Source organism: Ambystoma mexicanum, chromosome 1p (genome assembly GCF_040938575.1).
Source record: "Ambystoma mexicanum isolate Mex_15411 chromosome 1p, UKY_AmexF1_1, whole genome shotgun sequence".
In the NCBI taxonomy this organism is placed as follows: Eukaryota; Metazoa; Chordata; class Amphibia; order Caudata; family Ambystomatidae; genus Ambystoma; species Ambystoma mexicanum.
In genome coordinates, this window is record NC_090921.1 from 791,600,072 (window position 1) to 791,621,903 (window position 21,832).

General features: G+C 44.5%; 1 protein-coding gene across 1 annotated transcript in view; it reads left to right on the plus strand.

Moving 5' to 3' along the window:
* LOC138512403 (cytochrome P450 2B4-like) overlaps positions 1-21,832 on the plus strand; it is a 176,784-nt gene that overhangs the window by 84,161 nt on the left and 70,791 nt on the right. Inside the window, exons 5-6 of the mRNA XM_069627680.1 lie at positions 851-1,024; positions 11,048-11,189. Coding sequence (XP_069483781.1) covers positions 851-1,024; positions 11,048-11,189 — 316 coding nt within the window. The remainder of the gene's footprint in view (positions 1-850; positions 1,025-11,047; positions 11,190-21,832) is intronic.

The following is a 21,832-nucleotide window of genomic DNA, read 5'->3' on the forward strand; positions in this document are numbered from 1 at the left end:
GTCTGGGGGATTTACTGATGCATTATGAGTGACGTCATAGCGCTGTTAAGCCCCATTTTCTGGAATCCATAGCTCCATTGGGGAATTGGGCACATTTACAGTGACCATTAATTTCCCTTGTGATGAATCCACCCATTTTTGACATTGAAGTGGTGAATTTACTTGTATCAAAATGCTGAAGATACATTCTCGACTTTAAGCTGAAACTTGGAAGCTGAAGTAGTGTTAAAAATGGCAATAGTTCCCTTCCCACCTAAAGAAATCGCAGTAACAGAAGTACTGCTTTTTATACCGCAGGACAAACTCAGAAAAAGCCCTATTGTCTTCAAATCAGTTGAACCCTCTGGACCAATGTACCAGATTAGAATGGTTTGTAGAAGGAAAGACCAGGACTGGAAACGTCCATGGAGCCATATGGTCAACCTATAAATTACCTATGATAATCTACGCACTAGGAAACCCTGGTAACCTTTTACAAATTGTTTTCATCCAAAATAAAGGCTTTGATTTTGGGGTAAAACAAATCGGTTATGTGAAATGTAGATTATCGTGGATAATTTGTCCCAGATTATCCCCTTCTTGTTAATCCCATCCGTTCCCCAGATAAAAGCAAATATAGTGCAAAATGCTCAAGAACGTGGGTTGGCCAAACAAGCTGATCAGTGAACTCAATATCCTCCCTTATTTTCCTATAGACGGGATTGTCCAATCTTGAAGTGGCTAGTTTGTTAGTAGACTTAAAATGACTGTTTTGGGGTTACAGAGTGGCAAAGAAACACCTGATGCCATTAGAAGGAATTTAGAGACTATCCATTGTTTTAAGACAACATGTTTGTATTACCTTTTTTAGATGGTGAACTTGTGCCCCTTTTTAAGGCATTTCCCTGGGCCACACCAGCAAATCAAGAATAACGCCACCCAAGTGTTCAAGTTTATCGACAAGGCAGTCCAGGAGCATCGGCAGACACTCGACGCAGAAAACCCACGAGACTATATTGATGCCTATCTACTGGAAATGGAAAAGGTGGGAGACGGATGAACTAGGTTCCCCTTTTTGTAAGGGTCCCCAGTCTGCCATGGCTCAAATCTGACAAACAATGCCAGTTCCCTAAGACTTTAGTCTGGAGTTTGAGTCTTGTGGAGAAAAGATCAATCTTTTACTGCTTCTGCAAACCTATCCTAACTTTTTTGATTATGATAGGTTTTGCAGAAGCAGTAAAAGATTGATTTTTCTCTTGTCTTGATGCATGCATATCAGAAGAACGCAAGCTTTATGTGTTGGTACGGCAATTGAGGTATGTGTATCTTGGTGGGAACCCCAGGTAATAAGGAATTCTGTCCTGCAAGTGAGAATGGCTTGCTTGTTGGTTTGAAGGCAGTGTTTAACAAGCTGGTGGGAGAGGTGGGAGAGGTGTAGAGTTCAGATTCTGTGATTGTGGAGTGAGTAGTAACACATGACATCTGCAGCGTGTGGTTGGCTAGTTGATGTGTGCAAGGTAGAAAGTACAATGGTGAGTGGATTAGTAATGGGTGCAAGCAATCAAGAAGCCACAAATGCTTTGAAACAATTGTGTATAGGCGCATAATAAATAATCAATCAAACAGCAAGGACGAACATGGCATTTCAAGGCATAGCAAGGTATGTAAAGGCCTAACAATGCAAAATAACATGGTCTTCTCAAAATGGCCACTGTAGACCTCTCCAATTTACCTTTCTCACTTTGCCACTGTCAACCTGCGTAACTCTCTCTCGATCATTCAGTGTCTCCATCTCCCTCATCTTTCACTCATCTCCTCTCCCTCAGATAGATGCATTGTATACTGTGTGAAACAAGAACCAGAGAATTGGGAGATGAGGGGACAGAGCTGACTGGGGACTTCACCCATAACCCTAAACGAAGTGTAAAGGGTTATGGGAGATTTAACTTTTCAGTTTGGAGAAAGAGCTGCTCAACATATGGAAACTACAGGTGATCATTTCACCTTCCTTAGTGTGTTGATTGGTAGCCTGAAAACAATCCCTAACCTCACTTTAACTTGCTCATGTGCTCAATTAAAGGGAACCAGATGCTGAGAAGACGGAGATTAAGTCAGAGATGTACTGAGGAGAAAGACCATTGATATCTCCATACATTAAGATAATTAATTTGAAAATTGAGCTGTTGTGCATGGAGCGCCAACGAGCATGGTATTGGCAGGTAGAAGTGAGGGAGGATCTGGTCATGTTGTAGAGTGCAGGTAGTGAAGTTGAGGACTTTCTATTGAGGGAGGAAGTAGTAGAGAGGTAGGAATGAGTTTTTGGAAAAAGGGGAGTATGGAGTGGGCCAATTTTGCTGAATGTTGTGAAGTTAATACTACCAACGTAGGTGGTGCGGATAGTGAGGAATTGTTGCATTTGGAGGTTGCTATCAAAGAAGACCCCAAGATTGTGAGCCTTGGTTGAGGAATTAAGAAGGTCAGGTGGGAAAGATAGTAGAGGGGAGGGATGGAGTTGGAAACCAAGAGAAAGATAACTTCGATTTTTGAACAGTTCAGCATGAGGCAGCAGAAAGCCACCCAGTGACTAATTGCAGTGCACCATTTGGTAATCCCTTCCGAGCAAAGAGGGGATAGTAAAATTCAAAGGACAAGATCGGTATTCCAAGATCAGAGATATAGAGGGGAAATACCAGAGGTCCAAGGACTGCTAACAAGGAGAGGAGTGGTGACAGAGGTTTACAAGTTCCAAGTGGTTTTAAAAGAGGAACCTTCTAGGTAGAAGACAATCCAGGTAAGGGGAGATTTGTGAAACCCAAGGTCCTGGAGAGTGAGGATGAGAGAGAAGTGGTCAACAGTGTAGAAACAGGAATGTAGGTCAAAGGATATACGAGAGTGAAGCGTGATGAGCATCAGAGAGAACGTTGGAAACATTTTCTGGATAGAAACCAGTGGATCTCTAAGGCCCCTCTCCTCAATATATTTAGTGATCTGGTTGAAGATCACACGCTCATTGTCCTTTGAATAATGGAAAGGAGGGAAACTGGGTGATAGTTGGATGAGACATTAGGGTCATGGAAGTGTTTCTACAAAAGGGATAGGACAGTTGCAGATTTGAATGAAGCAGGGTATAGTCCAGCGGAGAGAAAGAGTCTAAAGCGCTCAGAGATATAAAGGCAGGTGATTGAGACTAAACCTTTGACCGTTTGAGGAGCAAACGGGTCTACAGGATCATAAGATGGGTTGGTGCTCTGAAGGATAGGTGCTAATTTGGCAAGAAATGTTGGGGAGAAGTAGTTGAGACTAGAAGGTTTGGTGAAGAGGCTGTGGACACAAAGAGGGTGGGTGATGGAGAACGAGGTGGGCTGTGAAAGTTTCATGAGCCTGAGGTTTTACAGGCTAAGTACCGAGCAAATCATTAGCAGAGTGGGAGGAGGTGATGGATATTTGACTATTGAGGTGTGAGCAAAGCTTGTATGAAAGTTTGCAGGGGTGATTGGGAAGGGAAGAGATTAGGTTTTTGCACTAGGAGGATTTGGCACAGTACAGGGCAGAGGAGAGTGCTGTAAATGAGTTTTTGTAGGCTAGGAGTAATTTCCGCCAGTATTGTAGGTCATGATGCATGTTTATTTTGAGTGTCTGGATCTGAGGTGGTCTAGGCTGAGGACAGGGATGGGAAGATGTGACCGTGCTTGCAGGATAGTGTTGGTCAAAGGGAGTCATGAATGCACTGGGAAAGTCGGAATAAACATTGTCAATGGAAGAGGAATAAATGGGGTAGAGGGACAGGTGAGAAGTCGTCACATCATCAAAGTAAGGGCCAAGAAGGTCCTGCTGGATTTTCTTCTTGGTCATTTATGATGGGAGAAGAGGAGTTAGAGGGTGGGGGGACTAAGGTGTGCAATTGCTTGATCAGGGGATAGGGGTCAATGAGGAGGTCAGAGGAGGAGAGCAAAGCGCAGAGAAAGACAAGTTCCAGGGAGTTCCCAAAAGAGTGGGTAGGCTAGTCATGGAGGGAGTGGTCAGAAGATAGGTGGGAATTAAGCTCAAGGCAGGTGACTGTGGAGGGTTTGGGAAGGTTAAAGTCCCCTAACATTAAAATGGGGATGTCCGTGCCAAGTGGCTCACAGAGAAGATCCAGATTGGGGACGAAAGAGCCCAAAAGTGAAGTTAGAAGTGTCCATAAATATCCTCTCTGTGCAAAGCTAAACTTAGAAGTGGACCTAAAAGCGCACCAAATTTAGAAGTGTCAATCATGAGTGCACCCACTCCACCAGAGTCTGTCGGAAACGACCACCGTGGACCGCCCCCACTCCCCGATCTGCCTTCCCTCCCGTCCTCCCCTTCCCAAATCATTCCACCCTCCTTCACATTCCCTACCATTCCCCTTTCCAAACACCAAGCCAGAGGGGCATGATGGTGAGCCACCCACCCTAAGACCACTCCTCCCCCGAACCCCACCACCGACCAGCCTACTTTGATCATGCCCGCTCCCCTCTATCATACCGGGCACACCCCGCCCTACAATCATCCACCCCCCGCCTTTCCCACAAACCCCTGCCACTTTCCCCCCTGACTCACCCTTTCCCCTCCCTAAAAACTGCATGCTTAGCCCTAGCGAGAACCAAAGCCTCATCCCTCTCCCTCTCTGACCCCCCTACCCTCTCTCACACTCCAATAGTAACAAAGACACTAAAGAGCAAACATACCTGGTCCCCCTCGATCTCTCAGCACTCTTCGCCTCCCCTGTCTCGACCCACTACCTCTTTCCCCCAATCGCCTCCTTCCCCCCTTGCTTCACCCTTCGTGAAACCCCTCTCCCTCGATTTCTCATCAACTGCAACTCCTAACTGCCCAGACCCCACCTTCAAATCCCCCGAGCCATACCCAATCATCCTAACATACGCAGCCACCCACTCCCGCCAGAAACCCGCCAACTTTTCTCCACCACCTACCTGCCAACTCAATAAACAACCAACCCCCGACACCTTTGACTCATGGCTCAACGCATCACTAATGCGGCTTACACCCTCTTGCAAACCATCAACCCGCCGTGGCCTGTTCCCCAGATGGTTCACTCCTGAGTTGAAGACCACTAAACAACTATATAAATACCTAGAACGTGAATGGCAGAAAGGCAAAACCCAGGAGAGCAGGGCCACCTTGGCCCGACACCTTTACCAGTACAAGGCCGAAATCCGGAAAGCAAAAAAAGCCCACTACAACTCCCAAATCCTAAACTGCAAAAACCCCAGCAAAGAACTCCACAAAATCATCTCTGAATTCACCAAACCGGCTTGCACCACGACCGTTCCAACCCTCTCGCAATCACTGTGTGACTCACTCTCTCTCCACTTTTACACCACGACTCTCGAAAGAACAAATACTCTAACCACCAAACTGGCTCTCTTACATCCACCAGGCAATACTCCCCCCCACCCCCCCCATTCCGGCCAGCCCACCAGCTGCGACCACTACGCAATCAACGTTCGAATCCTTTAGTCCAATATCACCAGACCAATTTCTCAAACTTCTATCTGTCCACAAACCATCTGGCTCTCTGCTGGACCCTTGCCCGGCCACAACCCTCAAAGAAATGTTCGCTTCCACCTGCGCAGGAGAACACGCAAGATCCATTATAAATGACTCCCTTTCCTCTGGTATCTTTCCTGATGCATTCAAAACAGTTCATGTCAAACCTCTAATAAAAAAACCTTCCCTCGACCCTCTCGATCCCAAAAACTACTGCCCCATCTCAAACACCAGGTTCCTTGCCAAACTCATTGACCGAACCGCCTACTCCCAACTAAATGCCTTTGTCGAAGCCAACTATCTCCTAGACCCCGCACAATCAGGTTTCAGAGCCCGTCACAGATCTGAAACCACCCTAACCTCAATCTAGGATGACCTTAAAATGACGGCAGACTCTGCGGGATGCGCCGCATTAATCCTTCTTGACCTATCCGCCGCCTTTGACACAATCAATCACTCAATCCTCCTGGACCACCTCCACTACCTTGGAATTCGTGGAACCGCTCTTAAATGGATAGCTTCATTCCTCAAAGATAGGTAGCAAATAACAATACTCTCCACCTATTCCTCCCAAGCCCGACCAGTCGACATGCGAGTCCAACAAGGAGCATGCCTATCTGCCCTCCTGTTCAATCTCTACTTGATCACCCTCCCACCAATAATTCGTTCACACAACATCCTGTGTTACAACTACGCCGACGACACTCAACTAATTCTAAAACTCCTGAATTCAAAACCCAACTCCCGACCTGACCTGGCCTCCTGCCTCCTCGACATAGAACTCTGGATGACCCAAAGCCACCTCATGTTAAACCCCTCCAAAACAGAAATCATGGTATGTGGCAACTCCGAACTTCTTCCGCACCCACTACCCTGGCCATCCGCCATGGGCAACTCACCGACCCCCTCCGACTCAGTGAAAAATCTTGGATGCACCCTTGACTCTGACCTAACACTCTCACGCCAAGTCAACAACGTCTCAAAGTCCTGCCACTACCACCTTAAAACCCTTAGGCACATCTTTCCATATCTCTCCTTTCCCAACAGACTCTCTGTGGTCCAATCAATTGTTATATCAAGACTGGACTACACAAACCCCCTATACCTCGGAGTCCACGCGTACCAACTGAATAAACTCCAATGGGCACAAAACGCTGCATCCAAAATGCTACTTGCGCTCGGCCCAAGAGACCACATCGCCACAGCCCTTAAGCCGCTGCACTGGCTTCCAGTAGCCTGAAGGGTGACTTTCAAAACCTTATGCATCTCCCATCGAGCATTGCATAAAACCAGACCTTAATATCTTCAAGACAAGCTAAAACCCTATCACCCTCCACGCACCCTAAGATCAAGCTCACCTGGCCTCCTAGTCATACCTAAGACAAACTCAGTCAGGTTAGGCGGATCATCATTCTTGGCCTTGGCCCCCACGCTGTGGAACTCACTCCCACCCCACATCCACCTAACTGAGGATTTAACGTCTTTCCGCAAACTACTGAAAACCTGGCTCTTCCCCTAAAACCAACCAGTACCCAAACTAACCCAAACAGACTAACAGCATCTCAATGACACCAATCCAACAAACTACTTGATGCGAGAAATCTACAGCTAATAACCACTAATATAAACAAAAAGGACAAACAGAATTAAACGAGTAAAGTAGATCAAAGCAGTGAAGTGGATAATAAGGATAAATCATACGGAAACAGTTGGAGATTTAAACTACTGAAATGGATATAATGCATGATGAGCGAACAAAGTGAATGCCGTGGATGAAATAGAATGGATGAAGCGTGTGGAACGGATGATTGCGCTGTGTGTAAGAAAGCACTGAACAGATGAGTATGTAGATCGAATGAGTGTGTAAATCGGATGAGTGTATAGAATGGATGAACATGTTGAGCGGATGAGTGTGTAGAGCGGTTGGGTGTGTAGAGCGGACGAGCGTGTAGAGCGGATGAAAGCATAAATAGAGATGAATGTGCAGAATGGATGAGCGTAAACTGGATGAATGTGTAGAAGGGATGAGTATGTAGAGCAGATGAGTGTGGATAGCGGATGAGTACGGAAGTGAAGAGAGTGTATAGATCGCTGGAGCAGATGAGTGTAGAGAGCGGATGAGTGTAGAGAGCGGATGAATATATAGAACGGATTACTGCGTATGAGCGAATGACTTTATAGGGCTGAAGAGTGCATATAGCAGTTGAATGCGTGGAAAGCACGAGTGCATAGAGCGGATGAGTGCGGGTGAGTGCGGGGAGCGGGTGAGTGCGGGGAGCTGGTGAGTGCGAGGAGCGGGTGAGTGCGGGGAGCAGGTGATTGCGTTGGGTGGGTGAATGCGTAGAGCAGGTGAATGTGTAGTGCATGCGAGGGCATAAAGCGGACAAATGCCTAGAGTGGATGAGTTACATAGACCGGATGACTTGAGTAGAATGGATAAGTATGTAGAACGGATGAGTGCGGAATCCATGCAGAGCAGATAAGTGCGTAGAACGGATGAATGCGGGGAGCGGATGGATGAGCAGAGCGAGATGGATGAGCTGAGCAGAAGAATGTGTAGAGTGGATGATTGCATAGAACAGACTAGTGGGTAGAGCCGACAAGTATATAGAGCAGACGAGTGCATATGAGCGAATGAGTGCATCTGAACAGAGGGGTACGTAGAGGGGCTGAGTGCGTAGAGGGGTTGAGTGCGTAGAGCGGGTGAGTGAGCAAAACAGATGAATGCGTAGAGCGTGTGAGGGCATGAAGCGGACGAGTGCCTAGAGCGAACGAGTGCCTAGAGAGTGGAGCGGACGTGTTGCGTAGAGCAGATGAGTACATAGAATGAATGGGGGCAGATTGCATGCAGTACGAATGAGTACGTAGAGCTGCTGAATGCGTAGAGCGGACGGAACAAGTGAAGTATATAGATGGATTCTATATGGATAGAACGAATGATATATGTGAATGGAATTCATCACATATATGGATGGAACGGGTGCCGTACGTGGATGGATCGTGTGCCGTATGTGGATGAAATGGGTGACGTGCGTGGATGAAACATGTGAAATAGGTGGATGGAAAGGATGAAGTATGAAGATGTTACGGGTGAAATATGTGGATGGAGTGCATAAAACAACCTGGAATACACAAAACGGATTGGAGTAAATAAGAGCGGATTTGAGTGGGTGCGTCGGACAGGAGTGGGTGCGTCGGACAGGAGTGGGTGCGTCGGACAGGAGTGGGTGCGTCGGACAGACAGGAGTGCCTGCGTTGGGCAGACAGGAGTGCATGCGTTGGGCAGACAGGAGTGCAAGCGTGGGGCGGACTGGAGTGCACAGGGCAGACTGGAGTGCATGAGTGCGTTGAGCAGACCAGAGTGTGTGGAGCAGACTGGGGTGCATGGAGTGGACAGGAGTGCATGGAACGGACTGGAGTGCATAGAATTACGTGACGTATATAGTATGGTTTGGAATGCAGGGAACGTTTGAAAGAGCATATAACCCATCATATCACACCACCACGCTTACTCTCTTCTTTACACCACCACTCAACTAGAACACAGAGATACTATGACACCATTCGGTATAACTGTTCTCATACCAACATCCGACGCACACTCCCCATCATTCTAAGTAAACACTGCTGGTTACACACCCCCCAGCCAGGCGTTCTCCTCAGGCCTAACGCAGCTACATTCGATCTGGATAAATCCTGCCAGAACGAAAACATACTCCTGATCTCTCAACCACCACACCTACCGCTAAGAAGCAGCTATTACATGAATACCGCACCAGCTGCACACATCACCTTTGACTCTCTCCACTCTCTCTACTGATCTGAACTTCGGTTCCCAAGGGCGTTAAACCTACCAGCGCCTTCAGACCATACCAATGGTATATAAGGCGCTATATAAATGCAAAATAACATAACATAACACATGTTCCACTTATAAAACACACTGTTATGGCCTATGCATGTTTCAGCCTACCCCACCTCCCCCAGCCCGACCCACTAGGGTCTCTCTCAGTTTACTCTTCTTGGTCAGCTATCTGTCTCCTGTCACACTTCACTTTTCTTGGCTGCCTGGCAAAGTGACCTAGCACCCAGCCCCAGAGGCTACCGCCGGACTGAGAGCTAACACTTGCACAGTGGCGCAACAGCTCCTGTTCCTCCTCTTTACCCATGCATACTCAGAGGTAGGACCATGAGGAAACGATGTTGCTCCACCATCATAAACCCACAAGTCGGCAGGGTGTCCTGTGAGGTATGGGCATCAGGCAACAAACTGTCTCCTTACAAGGAGTTCTAGAGAATACTGGTGTTTTTTAATGGTATCCTGGTAACCCGCACACATTTTACAGAGGCTTTTCAGTGGGATCTGAGGTTACGGGGAGCTCGGCATCCCAAGGATAACTTGGTTGCTTTTAGTGGTGCTATGTTGGAATGTGGGGGATAGGCACTTGTTGCTGTGGCAAACAGAACACATAAGAGATGTATGGTTCAAACAGACTTTATTCTTGTCCAGGTGGGTAACTGGATAGAAGGTTATAGGTTACAGTTGAACTGTCCAAACAAACCGTGTCAAGATGACTTAAAGTGCAATGCAACATGGGTCTCCTGTATAATACTGGTGCTGGTTTACCTCTGTGTATCCACTCTAACTACAGTTTCTACTGGGACCAAGGGACCAAGTGCCCAGTGTGATTCTGGATTCTACAACACAGTCTCAGGAATGTAGCGCCAAGCACAGTATTTGTCATCTAGAGATACAATGCCCATCTCACTTCCAGTGATATAGTGCCTGTCTCATTTTCAGTGATCTAGTGCCCAGGCCGCTGCAGATATATATAGTACCAAGTATAACTTTTTCTTCAGTTATTTAGCACCCTGTTGGTCTCTCAGTCTGTCCCAGATACTCACCCTGTGTCAGGGTAATCTCACTCCTTAGTGAACTCAAACCACTCATCTGTCTCTGCCCTACCAAGTCCCACAGCTCTCACAGGACCTTTACCTCTCTGGGCACCCTGTGGGTCTTTCACCCCCTCCAGTCCTTTGCCTCTCTCAGCACTTTAGGGTTTCCTCACAGGTCCTTCAGCTCTCTGTTCTAGGGTTTTCTTCAGGTTCCTCTGGTCCTTTGACTCCCTTAGCAATCTAGGATCTTTCATCCCTCTCAGGTCTCTTAGCTCTATTGGCACACTGGGGTCTCTCTCTCTCTCTTTCTCCTGTCTTCAACCGGTTGATCCAAATGGTGGTTCTGAACTAGGTGGAGGGTACTGCATATCCCACAGTTGTCCTCTTCTTGGAAGCTCACAGCACAGGCCTGAGGCGTCCCGTAGGACAGACTACCCTGGTTCACAGCGTAGTCTGTAGCATTTGGGATGTGTTATAGCTACTTTGGTTTGTTGGTCGCGTTGCGCCTGGCAGGGCTTCCAACACCCTGTGGGCTATTTGTAAAAGAAATTCTTTAAAGTATAGATGGGACCTTAATACCTATGTTTGCAACCCTGCATACCTTCATGTGTATAATATTGTTCACTTCAATGTCTGATTGTAGCAAAACTCAAACCCGGATTCAACATTTTCATCAGAGAACTTGCAAGCATGCATCGCAGACCTGTTTGTAGCTGGGACAGACACAACCTCCACCACCCTCCGGTGGGGCCTCCTGTACATGATCACATACCCTGATATCCAAGGTAAAAAGTGTCCAGAAACTTTCAATGTGCAGTAAGACGACATTCTGCATAAGAAATCTACTGTATTGCTAAGTAAGTTAAGCCCAATGAAATGTATGGTAATGCACTTTGATAACCTTGTTCAGATATATGCACTTACATCTACTTTCAGATTTGCACACTGATATCCTGGATAAGATATGCACACTGAAATTAAAGGAAAGGTATCTTTTTACAAAATAATTTTCACCACAGATTTTTACCACACATTTTATATTGCATTTGGTTCCATAAAAACATGATCAAATCATTTTTACTGCACCTTTTAACTGCATTTTTCACACAAAATGTAGATGTCTGGTTTGGGTGAGGAAATAGTTTATGGGGAAAGGAGGGTGGGTTGGTTGGGGCGCTGTCACCCCGCATTTTGCAGAAATAAATGTACAGTGAAAAATGGTTTGATTAAAAACACATGGAACTATGCACACTACTATCCCAGGAGAAGCACCCACTGTGACCCCCATGGAAAAAGAAACGGCAAACAAAGAGTACAATGCACAACCCTACCCATACATAACCCATGCATCAATCATACCTAAATAAAAAAACATACAATGCATAGAGAAAGCAAAATACAAAAACATTACAAAATACAGTAAATATTGGTGACCATGTCTAAGCTAGAAGCCACATGAAAAAAACATCATTTCTGAAGCCTGTGCTGGAATCTTTCACTCGTCGGGCACAACCATTCATTATTTGCAAATGAGTAGAAATTACAAAACTGACTTGTGCAGGCTAACTCGAGTTCCGGCTTGGGGTATTGTCGTTCCTAAAACCTTCACCTGAACTCAGGTGCTAGAGTTCTACTGAGTAAAATGCAATAAAATAAAAGCGAATGAATGTGGGGAAAATTCTGCTTGTCCATGTAAAATGAAATCAATGCGTGGGTGAAAAATCACCATAAATCACACACCAGTGATTACACACAATGTTCCAATGCATCAACCAATAAAAAACACTAAAGCGTTTGCGCACCCTCACATCAACAATGCAGACCATTGTAGAGCTTCATTTAGGCCACTTTCGTGGGTCCTCAATCGATGGATCCATTTCTGTTTGGGTTTCAATAGGCGAGTTGCCATAGAGGAACCAACTAGATCAGGCTTCAGCTGGTCTAAAACCAGCCAAATGAAAGTCAGGCCTGTGATTGTGTTCCACAAAGAGTTGCACCAGCGGCACAGAGAGGACATTATTCCTGGTTCTGCTGTGATGCTCGCAAATCCTCACCAACACCTTCCTAGTTGTTATGCCAATATAAAAGAGATTGCAACAACACTTGATGGCATAAATAACATTGGTGGAATTACAGTTTGAGAATGTATTCAATGTCAAATGGAATGAACTATGGACAAACTCCCTGGTGGTGGTGGTAAGTGTGCAGACACTACAGTTCCCACACAGGTGATGACCAGCTAAAGCAGCTACCTGGGATGGATTGTATGTCATTCAATGATTTCATGGCAATTTTTGCAATAAATATTTCCTTTATATTGCCTTTGCCCGTTTTGACTATTTAGACGGATATGCATAGGACTCTTTTTGTTTGTTGTTTGAGACCCATCGTTCCTATGCTTTTACACATTGGATTGGGGTGACCTCATGTTCGTGTTGGTTCTGCATTGAAAAATAGGCACATTTCTATTCAGGGTTGGATATAAACGTTAACATAAACATTGGTATGTAAGGGTTTGAGAGGTTTTCAATTGTGCATGGAATACAGGGATTAAAGACCAGAAATAACCAGCCGTTTTGATAAGCCTGGTAATCAAATGTTTTGTGTAAAGAATCAGGAATACAATGCCATGGGTAGGGAATTGAGATTTGGGGGAACATTATTGGGAATTGAATGCCTTTTTTAAAAATAATTGTGAATGGAATATCTTGGGTAAGAGGTCAGGAACATAACTTTTCCATCAGGACTGAAACAGTTTAGGAAATGGTATACCGGGGTAGGTGATTTGTAACAACACACCTTTTGATCAGGGATTTGGAATTGAATATTTTCTGTATACAAATAACCTTTGTAAGGGATTAAAGGATTGGAAATAGAATATCTCTAGGACAGAGGTTTTGAATTAAATATCTTTGGTAAGGAGTGAGCATGTAATACTAGTAAAGGGGAATGTGAAAAGGGTACATTTGGATACACAGATGGGAATTAAACACGTTGTCTATGCAATCTAGAGTAGAATACTTGGGTGTAATGCAGTCCCTCCGCCAGATCAGATGGTAGTATAGCAGGTGAGGTGAGCAAGGCATGACCAGACCATAACAGTGCCAGTTTTAAATGAGACTGTGGCTCATTTTTAATGAGAAAGTAGTGTATTTCACAAATGTTTCCTCAATGTGCAAATTGCAAAAATCCCCATATTATGAAAGCTCATTTTCACATGTTTATGACTATGCAGTTTCACAATGTACTTTTCCAATGTCTACATATTTATTGATCCCAAACCAATACTTTTAGTGGAAGGGCTTCCATATTTCCCCAAAGTGTAGCGAGGGAGCCCCGTAACTTATGGGTTAGGTTTAGGGGTTATCCCCAAAGAAAGTTGTTTTTAAATAATCTGTTGCAATTGTGTATTTTAATAGCACCATTTTTGAGAAAAAATAGGTAAAAGGTAATTCAATGTACAATTGGTTCTCTGGGGTAACACATGAAAAATCCCCAGTAAATGTCATGTTGCCAAGAGTACACAGTAGCACTTTACACCATTCTCATGAAGCTGTGGCCACAACCCATCCATGCCTTTAATGGGCCCTGTAAATCACTTTCCTTAGCCTGAGGACACAATGCATCTATGGCAGTTATAGTCACTATAAATCAGATGCATGAAGCTGATGCCACAACCTCTTATGGCAGTTATAATGAATGTAAACCATGTGCATGAGCCTGCGGCTGTAACCTGTAAATTACATTAATGATCAGTGTAAACTCCCTTTCATGACCCTCAAGCTACAACTTACTTATGCCAGTAATGGTGACTGTAAATCTCTTTCATGAGACTGCAACCACATCCTATCTGCGCCAGTAATAGTCACTATAAACCACTTTCCATGAGCCAGTTGTTAAAATGTACATCATACCCTGCCCACCAGAGCCTAACCTCCACCCCAAACTTATTCTAAATGCCCACTTGAGCCTGTGGCAGGGAATAGTGCTGTACCGAAGTAAGGCTCTGAAGAAAGTTGGATCTCTGCACTTTAGTGCAAGAGAAACTATTATTCTTGAATACCTGACAGGCTTACTATTGGACATGCATCTTGTTGTGGGTCTACCACTTAGTGAATCTAGGTATCAATGCCTACTACCCTTATATGTATGATGAACATTAAATCCTTTTAATATCTTTCCAATACAGTTTTATTACTAACCCAACACTTGCAATATAGTGTCTTTTATAGGCCTACATAGAAACACATTGGTAATGCCATTCCTCTCTTGGTACAAATTCATGTATTGTTTTGAAGAGCTAATATAAACATTAAAAATAGTATAGTCAAACAATGTACAGTTCCGGAAATTAGCAATAAAGTATTTGAGAAGATACCTCCTGTATTCACTTCTAAAATGTTAAAACTTCCTACAATCAACCAACAGTGTGTGTAGCAATTGTGGCCCAGTAAATCTTAAAATCAAACTCACAGTTGCGATGCTGTGGATTGGCAAGCCAGGGGACAGGTGAGGCTACAATGCCCAACCTCTGGATAGCCCATTAGATGGAAAGGGTTAAAAACTCAATCAAAACGTCCATGGCTTCTCTGGGAAGTTAACTAAAAACAACCTAAAAGCGATCTACAGTCATTGATCAAAAAGATTACAGGTAAAACAATTTAAATCCACCTGTAAATAGTCCACTCACCCTTCATCTGTGCTTTAATGGTGGCACTTTATACTGGCCAAAGAAGTGCATGGGCGACACAGGTTATATATGGACGCTGTGGCAAAACTCAGTACCTCAATAGAACCAGCACAAGGAAAGTTGAAAGGGTATTTTAACAAATATACATCACAGTGCCTCTTAATAGTGGTACCATGGAAAAGAAAAATATTGCAACAGTGAAACAATTTGAATTTGGGAAAATGTTCCAATTGCCAGATTTTAGCCTTATGAGTAGTTTACTGTCTGAGTGAAGGCATCTGAGCGCTGTTTGCTGTAGATTCCCAGGCAGTTCAACTTTGCAAATTATCTATGCCTCCAAAATATTGAAGCAAACATTGAAAATCAGAATTTTAAAAAATTGGCTATGGGCCAGTTTTTAGGCTCATAGTCTAGAATCTTGGCCATAGTCTTGGCCAAGTCACTAAAGTATATGCTTGCTTCTTTATCCAAGCAGGTCAAAATCTTGTGGATCAGCAGCTGTCTTCCAGGCTCTTTCCCCCCTCAGGACCCAATCCACAGTGTCTAGTGTTACGCTACCATGTAACTTTTGGGTCTTCCAACGAGGCGTGAGAGCCTGGTGGTTAAATACCCCTGGCGCCTGCCGCAGCGACATACCCAGATTCCCGCCACTCACCTGGATCTCTGCGGTCCCGCCTCTGCCCACCCAACAGTGTTCTTCTCCTGCTCCTTGTTGGCACGGCAGGGTGCCCGGGCCCTGGAGGAGTGAGGCTGCTGGCATGTTTGCCTGGACATCGCTGACACGTCTTTGCTGGTTCAGAAATCCGCGTGCGTGCATACGTTCATCATAGCGTTGCCTTGCAGCAACTAAACAACCTCATTCCCGTGGGCATAAAAGCAGAAAGTGAATGCAGCCCAGTGCGTCTCAACAACCTTGTTGTCCCACTCCTATTTTCAGCTCCTCTTTTCTCCTTGCACCACCCTGGGTGTTTCCTTGCATTATCTCTGCTGTGTTGTCCTTGTTTATCTGCCTTGCCTTCCTTGCCTTCCTTGCCTTTATTCTGCCCTCTATATTCTTCCTAGTTGCTTACCTCTATTAATTGAACTGGCTAGTCCATTTTTGGACCTTCCATCTGGATTTCCTTGACCAGTGCCTTGCACTGTTTTTGCACCACATTAATTTTGGGGAATCCTTTCCATGGTGCAAGAAGACTTACCCTCTGTCCTGCCTACTAGGTATTGTGTCGGTGGGTAGAGGGTGGTGCTTCTACACTGCTCTTACATGGTTCCGGTACCAAAGAGCATTGTGACGAAACCTGTTCAACGGACCTTGAGATCCGGTACGCACCAGAACTCCATTCAGCTTGACGATTTCAGAAGAACATCCTAGCCTCCTAAAACAGCAAGTTTAAAAAGGATTAGTTTCTCCCCCGTTTCCATGTTGTTATGTCATTCATGTGATCCATAAAAACTGACCAGCTATTAGGTTTCTGTTTGAAGTGAAGCCAACTTGTCATTCTGGACCATGTACATAAAAAGTGGCATGTTTTGAACAAGGAGGACCTTCGCCAAAGAGTACAGAACGTCCATGCTCATTCAAAACATTTGCGCCTATCAGCTTGTCTTAATGAACCATTTGCGCAGGATTGGTGGTTTATTTATATTCGCTTGGATGTCTGTTTTGTTTATAGAAGAAGCTCCAGATGTGTACATGGTACAAAAAGTATTTATGATTTGCAGTTCAATTGCTGTTCGTGTTTTGCTGCGTACAATTAAGCCTTTTCAAAATACATCTCGTGTTCAACAGTTAGATATTTTATTTTGTACTGCTGTGCTCTCTGTGACTTTGTCTGTAATAATGCTGATAAAATGGGTACACATTCCTTTTGATTGAGAAGGGAGAGCATTTGATTTGAAGGTGTATATAAACTGTATAAATTAGACATTTTGCTCAGACCACATTGTCTTGTGGTTTTCGCATATCAAAATGCACTTTGAATGCACATTGCTTTTGTGGCTGCAGTTAAAACAGGTTAACATTATCACGTGATTTGAAAGTTTCAATAATGTTCTGTTATATTTTTTTATTGTGTCTGACAAGAGAAGGTTGACAAAGCCGATATTTGGAATGCACACTTGGGAACTACATCCTTGTCAAGATCGGTAGAATTGTGATGTCTAAACATCCTGTGGCTATAGGCCTACTTGGCTTGCTTGGAGTTACAACTCTTCAAATTGTAGGTTTTTAATGCAATTTATGACAAAGGTCACAATCCATCTATGCCAGCAATGGTCACCATAAATCAGATGCATGAAGCTGTTGCAATAATCTCTCTTTGCCAGTAATGGTCAACCGATTAAATGAGCCTTAGGCTGCAACCTATCAATGCCAGTAATGGTCACTGTAAACCACTTTCATGAGTCTGAGTGTGAAACACAACAGAAATCGGTAGTGTTTGGCTTCCCACGATAGGCACACATTTGTACATTGCATTCATTTCCAGACACCTGCACACTGTCAGACACATACATGCACACACACTCTCTGATGCTAGCACACATACATACACACACAGCTAAAGATTCACTCCATTAGTCATACATATGCACACACATGCACTATATTCAAACATGCATGCATAATACATTACACAAAACACACTTAGCTTGGTCTCTGAAATGTATCTTCTTTCCTCAGGGAAAGGCATGGTGCCTAAGGACACTGGGGCACGGGCATGGCATAAGAGTGAGAGCAAATCAGGGATGCAGTGCCGGCACACCCCAGAAAAACTGGAATATCTGGGTTGCACTGGCTCCGTGCGAGCGATCAACGTTGTTGCTAAGCTACTGGGGTCAAGCACGTTGTGCTCCACCTGCAAGTGGCCCACCATTAAAAAAGAAAAATCAGGACTCACACTTGAGCGCCAGCCCCTTGGGATGTAAGCGGGTCGAAAGAGAAAAGATCAGGTGCACACGGGTGCTTCCAAGAAATGATGAATAGGCATCAAAACATAACAATATTCAATATTCGATTTAAAAATCTTTATACAAAACTCTTATGGTGCTGGGAAGGAAACCAGAGTAAAGGCAGACTCTGGAACCTAGAACACAAACTAAAAACCAACCCCTCAAGTAACCTCTGGGGTTTAACTGCCCACACTCTACATCGAGCATAACGCTCTTTAACAAACTTCACTGATATTTACCAAAAGCAATATTTTATTTTCAAAATATTGCTTGTGGTAAATATAAGTGAAGTTCTGGATCTCTGTGGCCAAGAGAAGCCTCCTTCAGCAGTTAAAGCAACTGACTAACTTGAAGTGATCATAAAAACATCCCTGATCAAAGCAAGAATAAACTATAGAAATCCAAAACTGTGCAGTAGTATCGTGTATTGATTTCAGAAAGCAGCTGAACATTATATCCAGAATTATTTCCAAAGCATGAACATATAGACACAGTTAGTGTAATGTGACCAAAATATAAACACTATCCTAAGTAGCACAGGATGTTGTTGTAAACCTCCAACTCCCCTCTGAAGCAGCGTCCATTTGATTTGAACTGTGACCACCAACCAATAAAGCCACTAATATGGCCCTAACTATTAAAGGTACCTTTGGAAAGTGAGGGGGAAGTGTCCCAGTATTCTTCCAGTACTCCTTTATCTTTGATCAGCAGCGAAAGGGAAACACAGTAGAACCGGCTCATTTGAATTGTGTTTCCACATTGCAAGGCTCTTGGGTGCGGAGGTCTTGTTTTTTTTAAAGACATGCCACAGGATATTTAGTCCTCAAGCAGTGTCCCCCCATACCATACTGGCATGAAACGCTAAGAAACCTGCTCACTACTCAGTCCACACTCCTTCACAAAAGCTCAGACCCCGAGTAAGCAAAAGTCCAAAGTAATTCAGGGGCTAAAGTCCAAGTCTCTCAATTTTCAGTCTTTCGTTAAACATCTTTACTCCAACACTGCTGAGTTCCCATTGCTCGTTCAATTTTCTGGGTGCCTGTTTTAATGTTCTTGTGTTCTAGTCACCCACAACTGGTAATGGAATACCAGGGATAAAAGGTTGGGTTCATACTCGAACTGAAATACCCTTGATCAGAGAACAGGAATGGAATACTAGGTATACATTCTGAACAATGGACTGCTGTGATTAAGCGATTGGCAATGGAATACTGGAGATCAGGGATTGGCCATGTAATACATGGAGTAACTGGGTTATAGGAAATGGATGAAATACCAGAAAGAAGGAATTGAAAATGATAAACTAAGAAAACGAATCAAGCAATGCACTAGCTAGGATAAAGGATCAGATTTAGGATACCTCGGTAATAAAGGTGGAGCTATTAAATCAAAGACAGGAATAAGATCCTAAAAAGAGGAGCAGAAGGGATAATGGACCAGGATTTGGGAACAGATAACTGGAGCATACAATCAGAAATATAAAACTGCATGTTAAGGCACCAGGAATTAGTTATTTTTGATAAAGTTAAGGCAATGGAATATTGTGGCCCAGTGTCAGCAGTGGAATACCTTGATGAGAGATTTGGAATAGAGTATGGTAAAAAGGAGTCAGGATCGGCTTGAGTCCAATGTGTATACCTGCCAAAGTGACAACTACACTAGTAGGAACTCTTTTCCAAGGGAGAGGCACCAGAGTTTTTTTTTAGAAATCTCTTGTTGCGTCATAAATCAACTGTGGCCATGTGAATTGGCCCTACAAATCTCCCCACCTAGCGCCTAGACAGCAGAGGTATGTGGTGACGGACTGGCAAAGAACTAGATGGGAGGAATTGTCTGCCAACTAGTTCCCCCAGGCTATGCAAGAGAGGACAGAGGAGACAGTGAATAAACACTCAATACTATATGTACTGAAACAAGAAATATACGCCACCTTACGGAATGCTGGACTGAACAGGAGACACAAGGTGGAAAATCACACCTTGGGAGCCTGGGTGCATAAACCGGAATGTCCCACATGAAGCATGACACAAAATAATACTTTGCAGAGGGAAATTTGGTGGAAAATATACATATGCTGCTATTTAACTTACTGCTCCTCTATGCCTTACTCACAAAGCAAAGCCTTTGCCTGTACCTGCCATATTTGTGTTGATCTGCCTCAAACCGGCCTAACACTGTGTCACTGTGTGCATGCCTTCATCAAATATGCCCAGGTAAGCTGCAGGAAGCAGCCCGCTCGGTAGACTGTTTGCTTTCGATGTATTTCCATTTTGGCTCAGACAAGCAAAATGTAGAAAACCGCCTCGCTCAGCAGATGCTTTCAGTGTGTAAAATTAGAAACATTAGGTGGGCCAGGCATTGGCCAAGTCCTGTGAGAACTGCAGTATGCACTAGATATGGCTGGCTTGCTTAAATGTATCGGAATACGTCTGCAGTGCTCCATGTTACAAGGTGTGCTCCCCCAGGTATGAGAAGGTAGTTGAAGTCTATTTAACGTATTATCAGAAAGCTGTAAAACACACTGAAGATAACCTGATACATTTTATACTGTTCATCGAAAGGTGTTTAGCATGCCTCACCCATACAAGACCATGTTATGTAAAAGTATAAAAGCAATGGAAGCCAGGGAAGGGGGGTTGTTGTACCATGTTCTGTCCGAAGACTGGGATCAGGGTGTTTTGGTGTCATCCTGTTCTGTGGATGTCTGTATCCTGCATTGCTGACTGCCATTAAAGATGGTTCCCAACCACCTTGAGATTGGATTATTGCTGAGTGGTGAATTTCCTTGACAGACCTGCCCTGCCAGCACATGGACGAGAACTAAAGGAGAGAGATAGTCCACTTCCTGACTCGCAGAGTCATCACAAATCTAATAGGAAAAGACAGGCAGGTCAAACCCCAGACCACTGTTCAATACAAAGAAGGTTCAAAATGCAATTCAAGAGCAGAAACAAAGCAAATCCATGTCCGGCAGAGAGGCACAGATTGTCCAGAACAATAAAGTGGTGTAGACAGAGATGGATCAGACAGGCAGAATCTAGGTACACGGGCGAACCATCACCCAGCAATGGGTCTGAGATACACAAGTCAGGCAGCCAAGGTAGCTGTACACAAGAAGTCCTGTACAGGGCAGGAGGAGCTAGGGCAAAACAGGTTGACAAGTCTGGGTTTAGCACACATATTACTAGCAGTACTAAAGGGAACAGACCATGTGGGTTGAAAATAGGCCATAGCTTTGTGAGATCAAGATCGACAGACTGCTGCCAGGCATGTCGGAAAATAGTTTACCCACTTTTTCAGTTGCTATGGCAATCACCATGACTATAATCCCCTACAGAGAGCGACCTTTGTGTTTATGCAGCAGATTCTGTCCAAGTAGGGTACTCATCATCACCCTTAGCTGTTTACGTGATTAACTAGGGGGATATATGCGGTAATGATGGACACTGTTCTGAGTTACATCCTCCTAAGCGGCTCCATATCTTCTCATCACTCCAATTCCTGTGCTGCTCCTGTGGCGGAGATCTTTACTGCACTAGCACACAATTCATCCAGGCTCCTGCTCCACACCGATTCTTCTGCTCGAAGGTGTGTACATTCCTCACCCCACCCCTCCACCAACCGCTCCTTTTGAAGGGGGGGTTCTCTCTCTCTCTTCAACCCCGGTAACTTCAGCTGCCCCTCCCCATTTACCTTTCTTTCTGCCTCTGGGGTGTCCCTCTTCCCTGTCTACGGTGCTCTTTCGCCATCTCCTCCCTGCCTCATTGCCTCCTTTTACTGCCCCCTCAATGC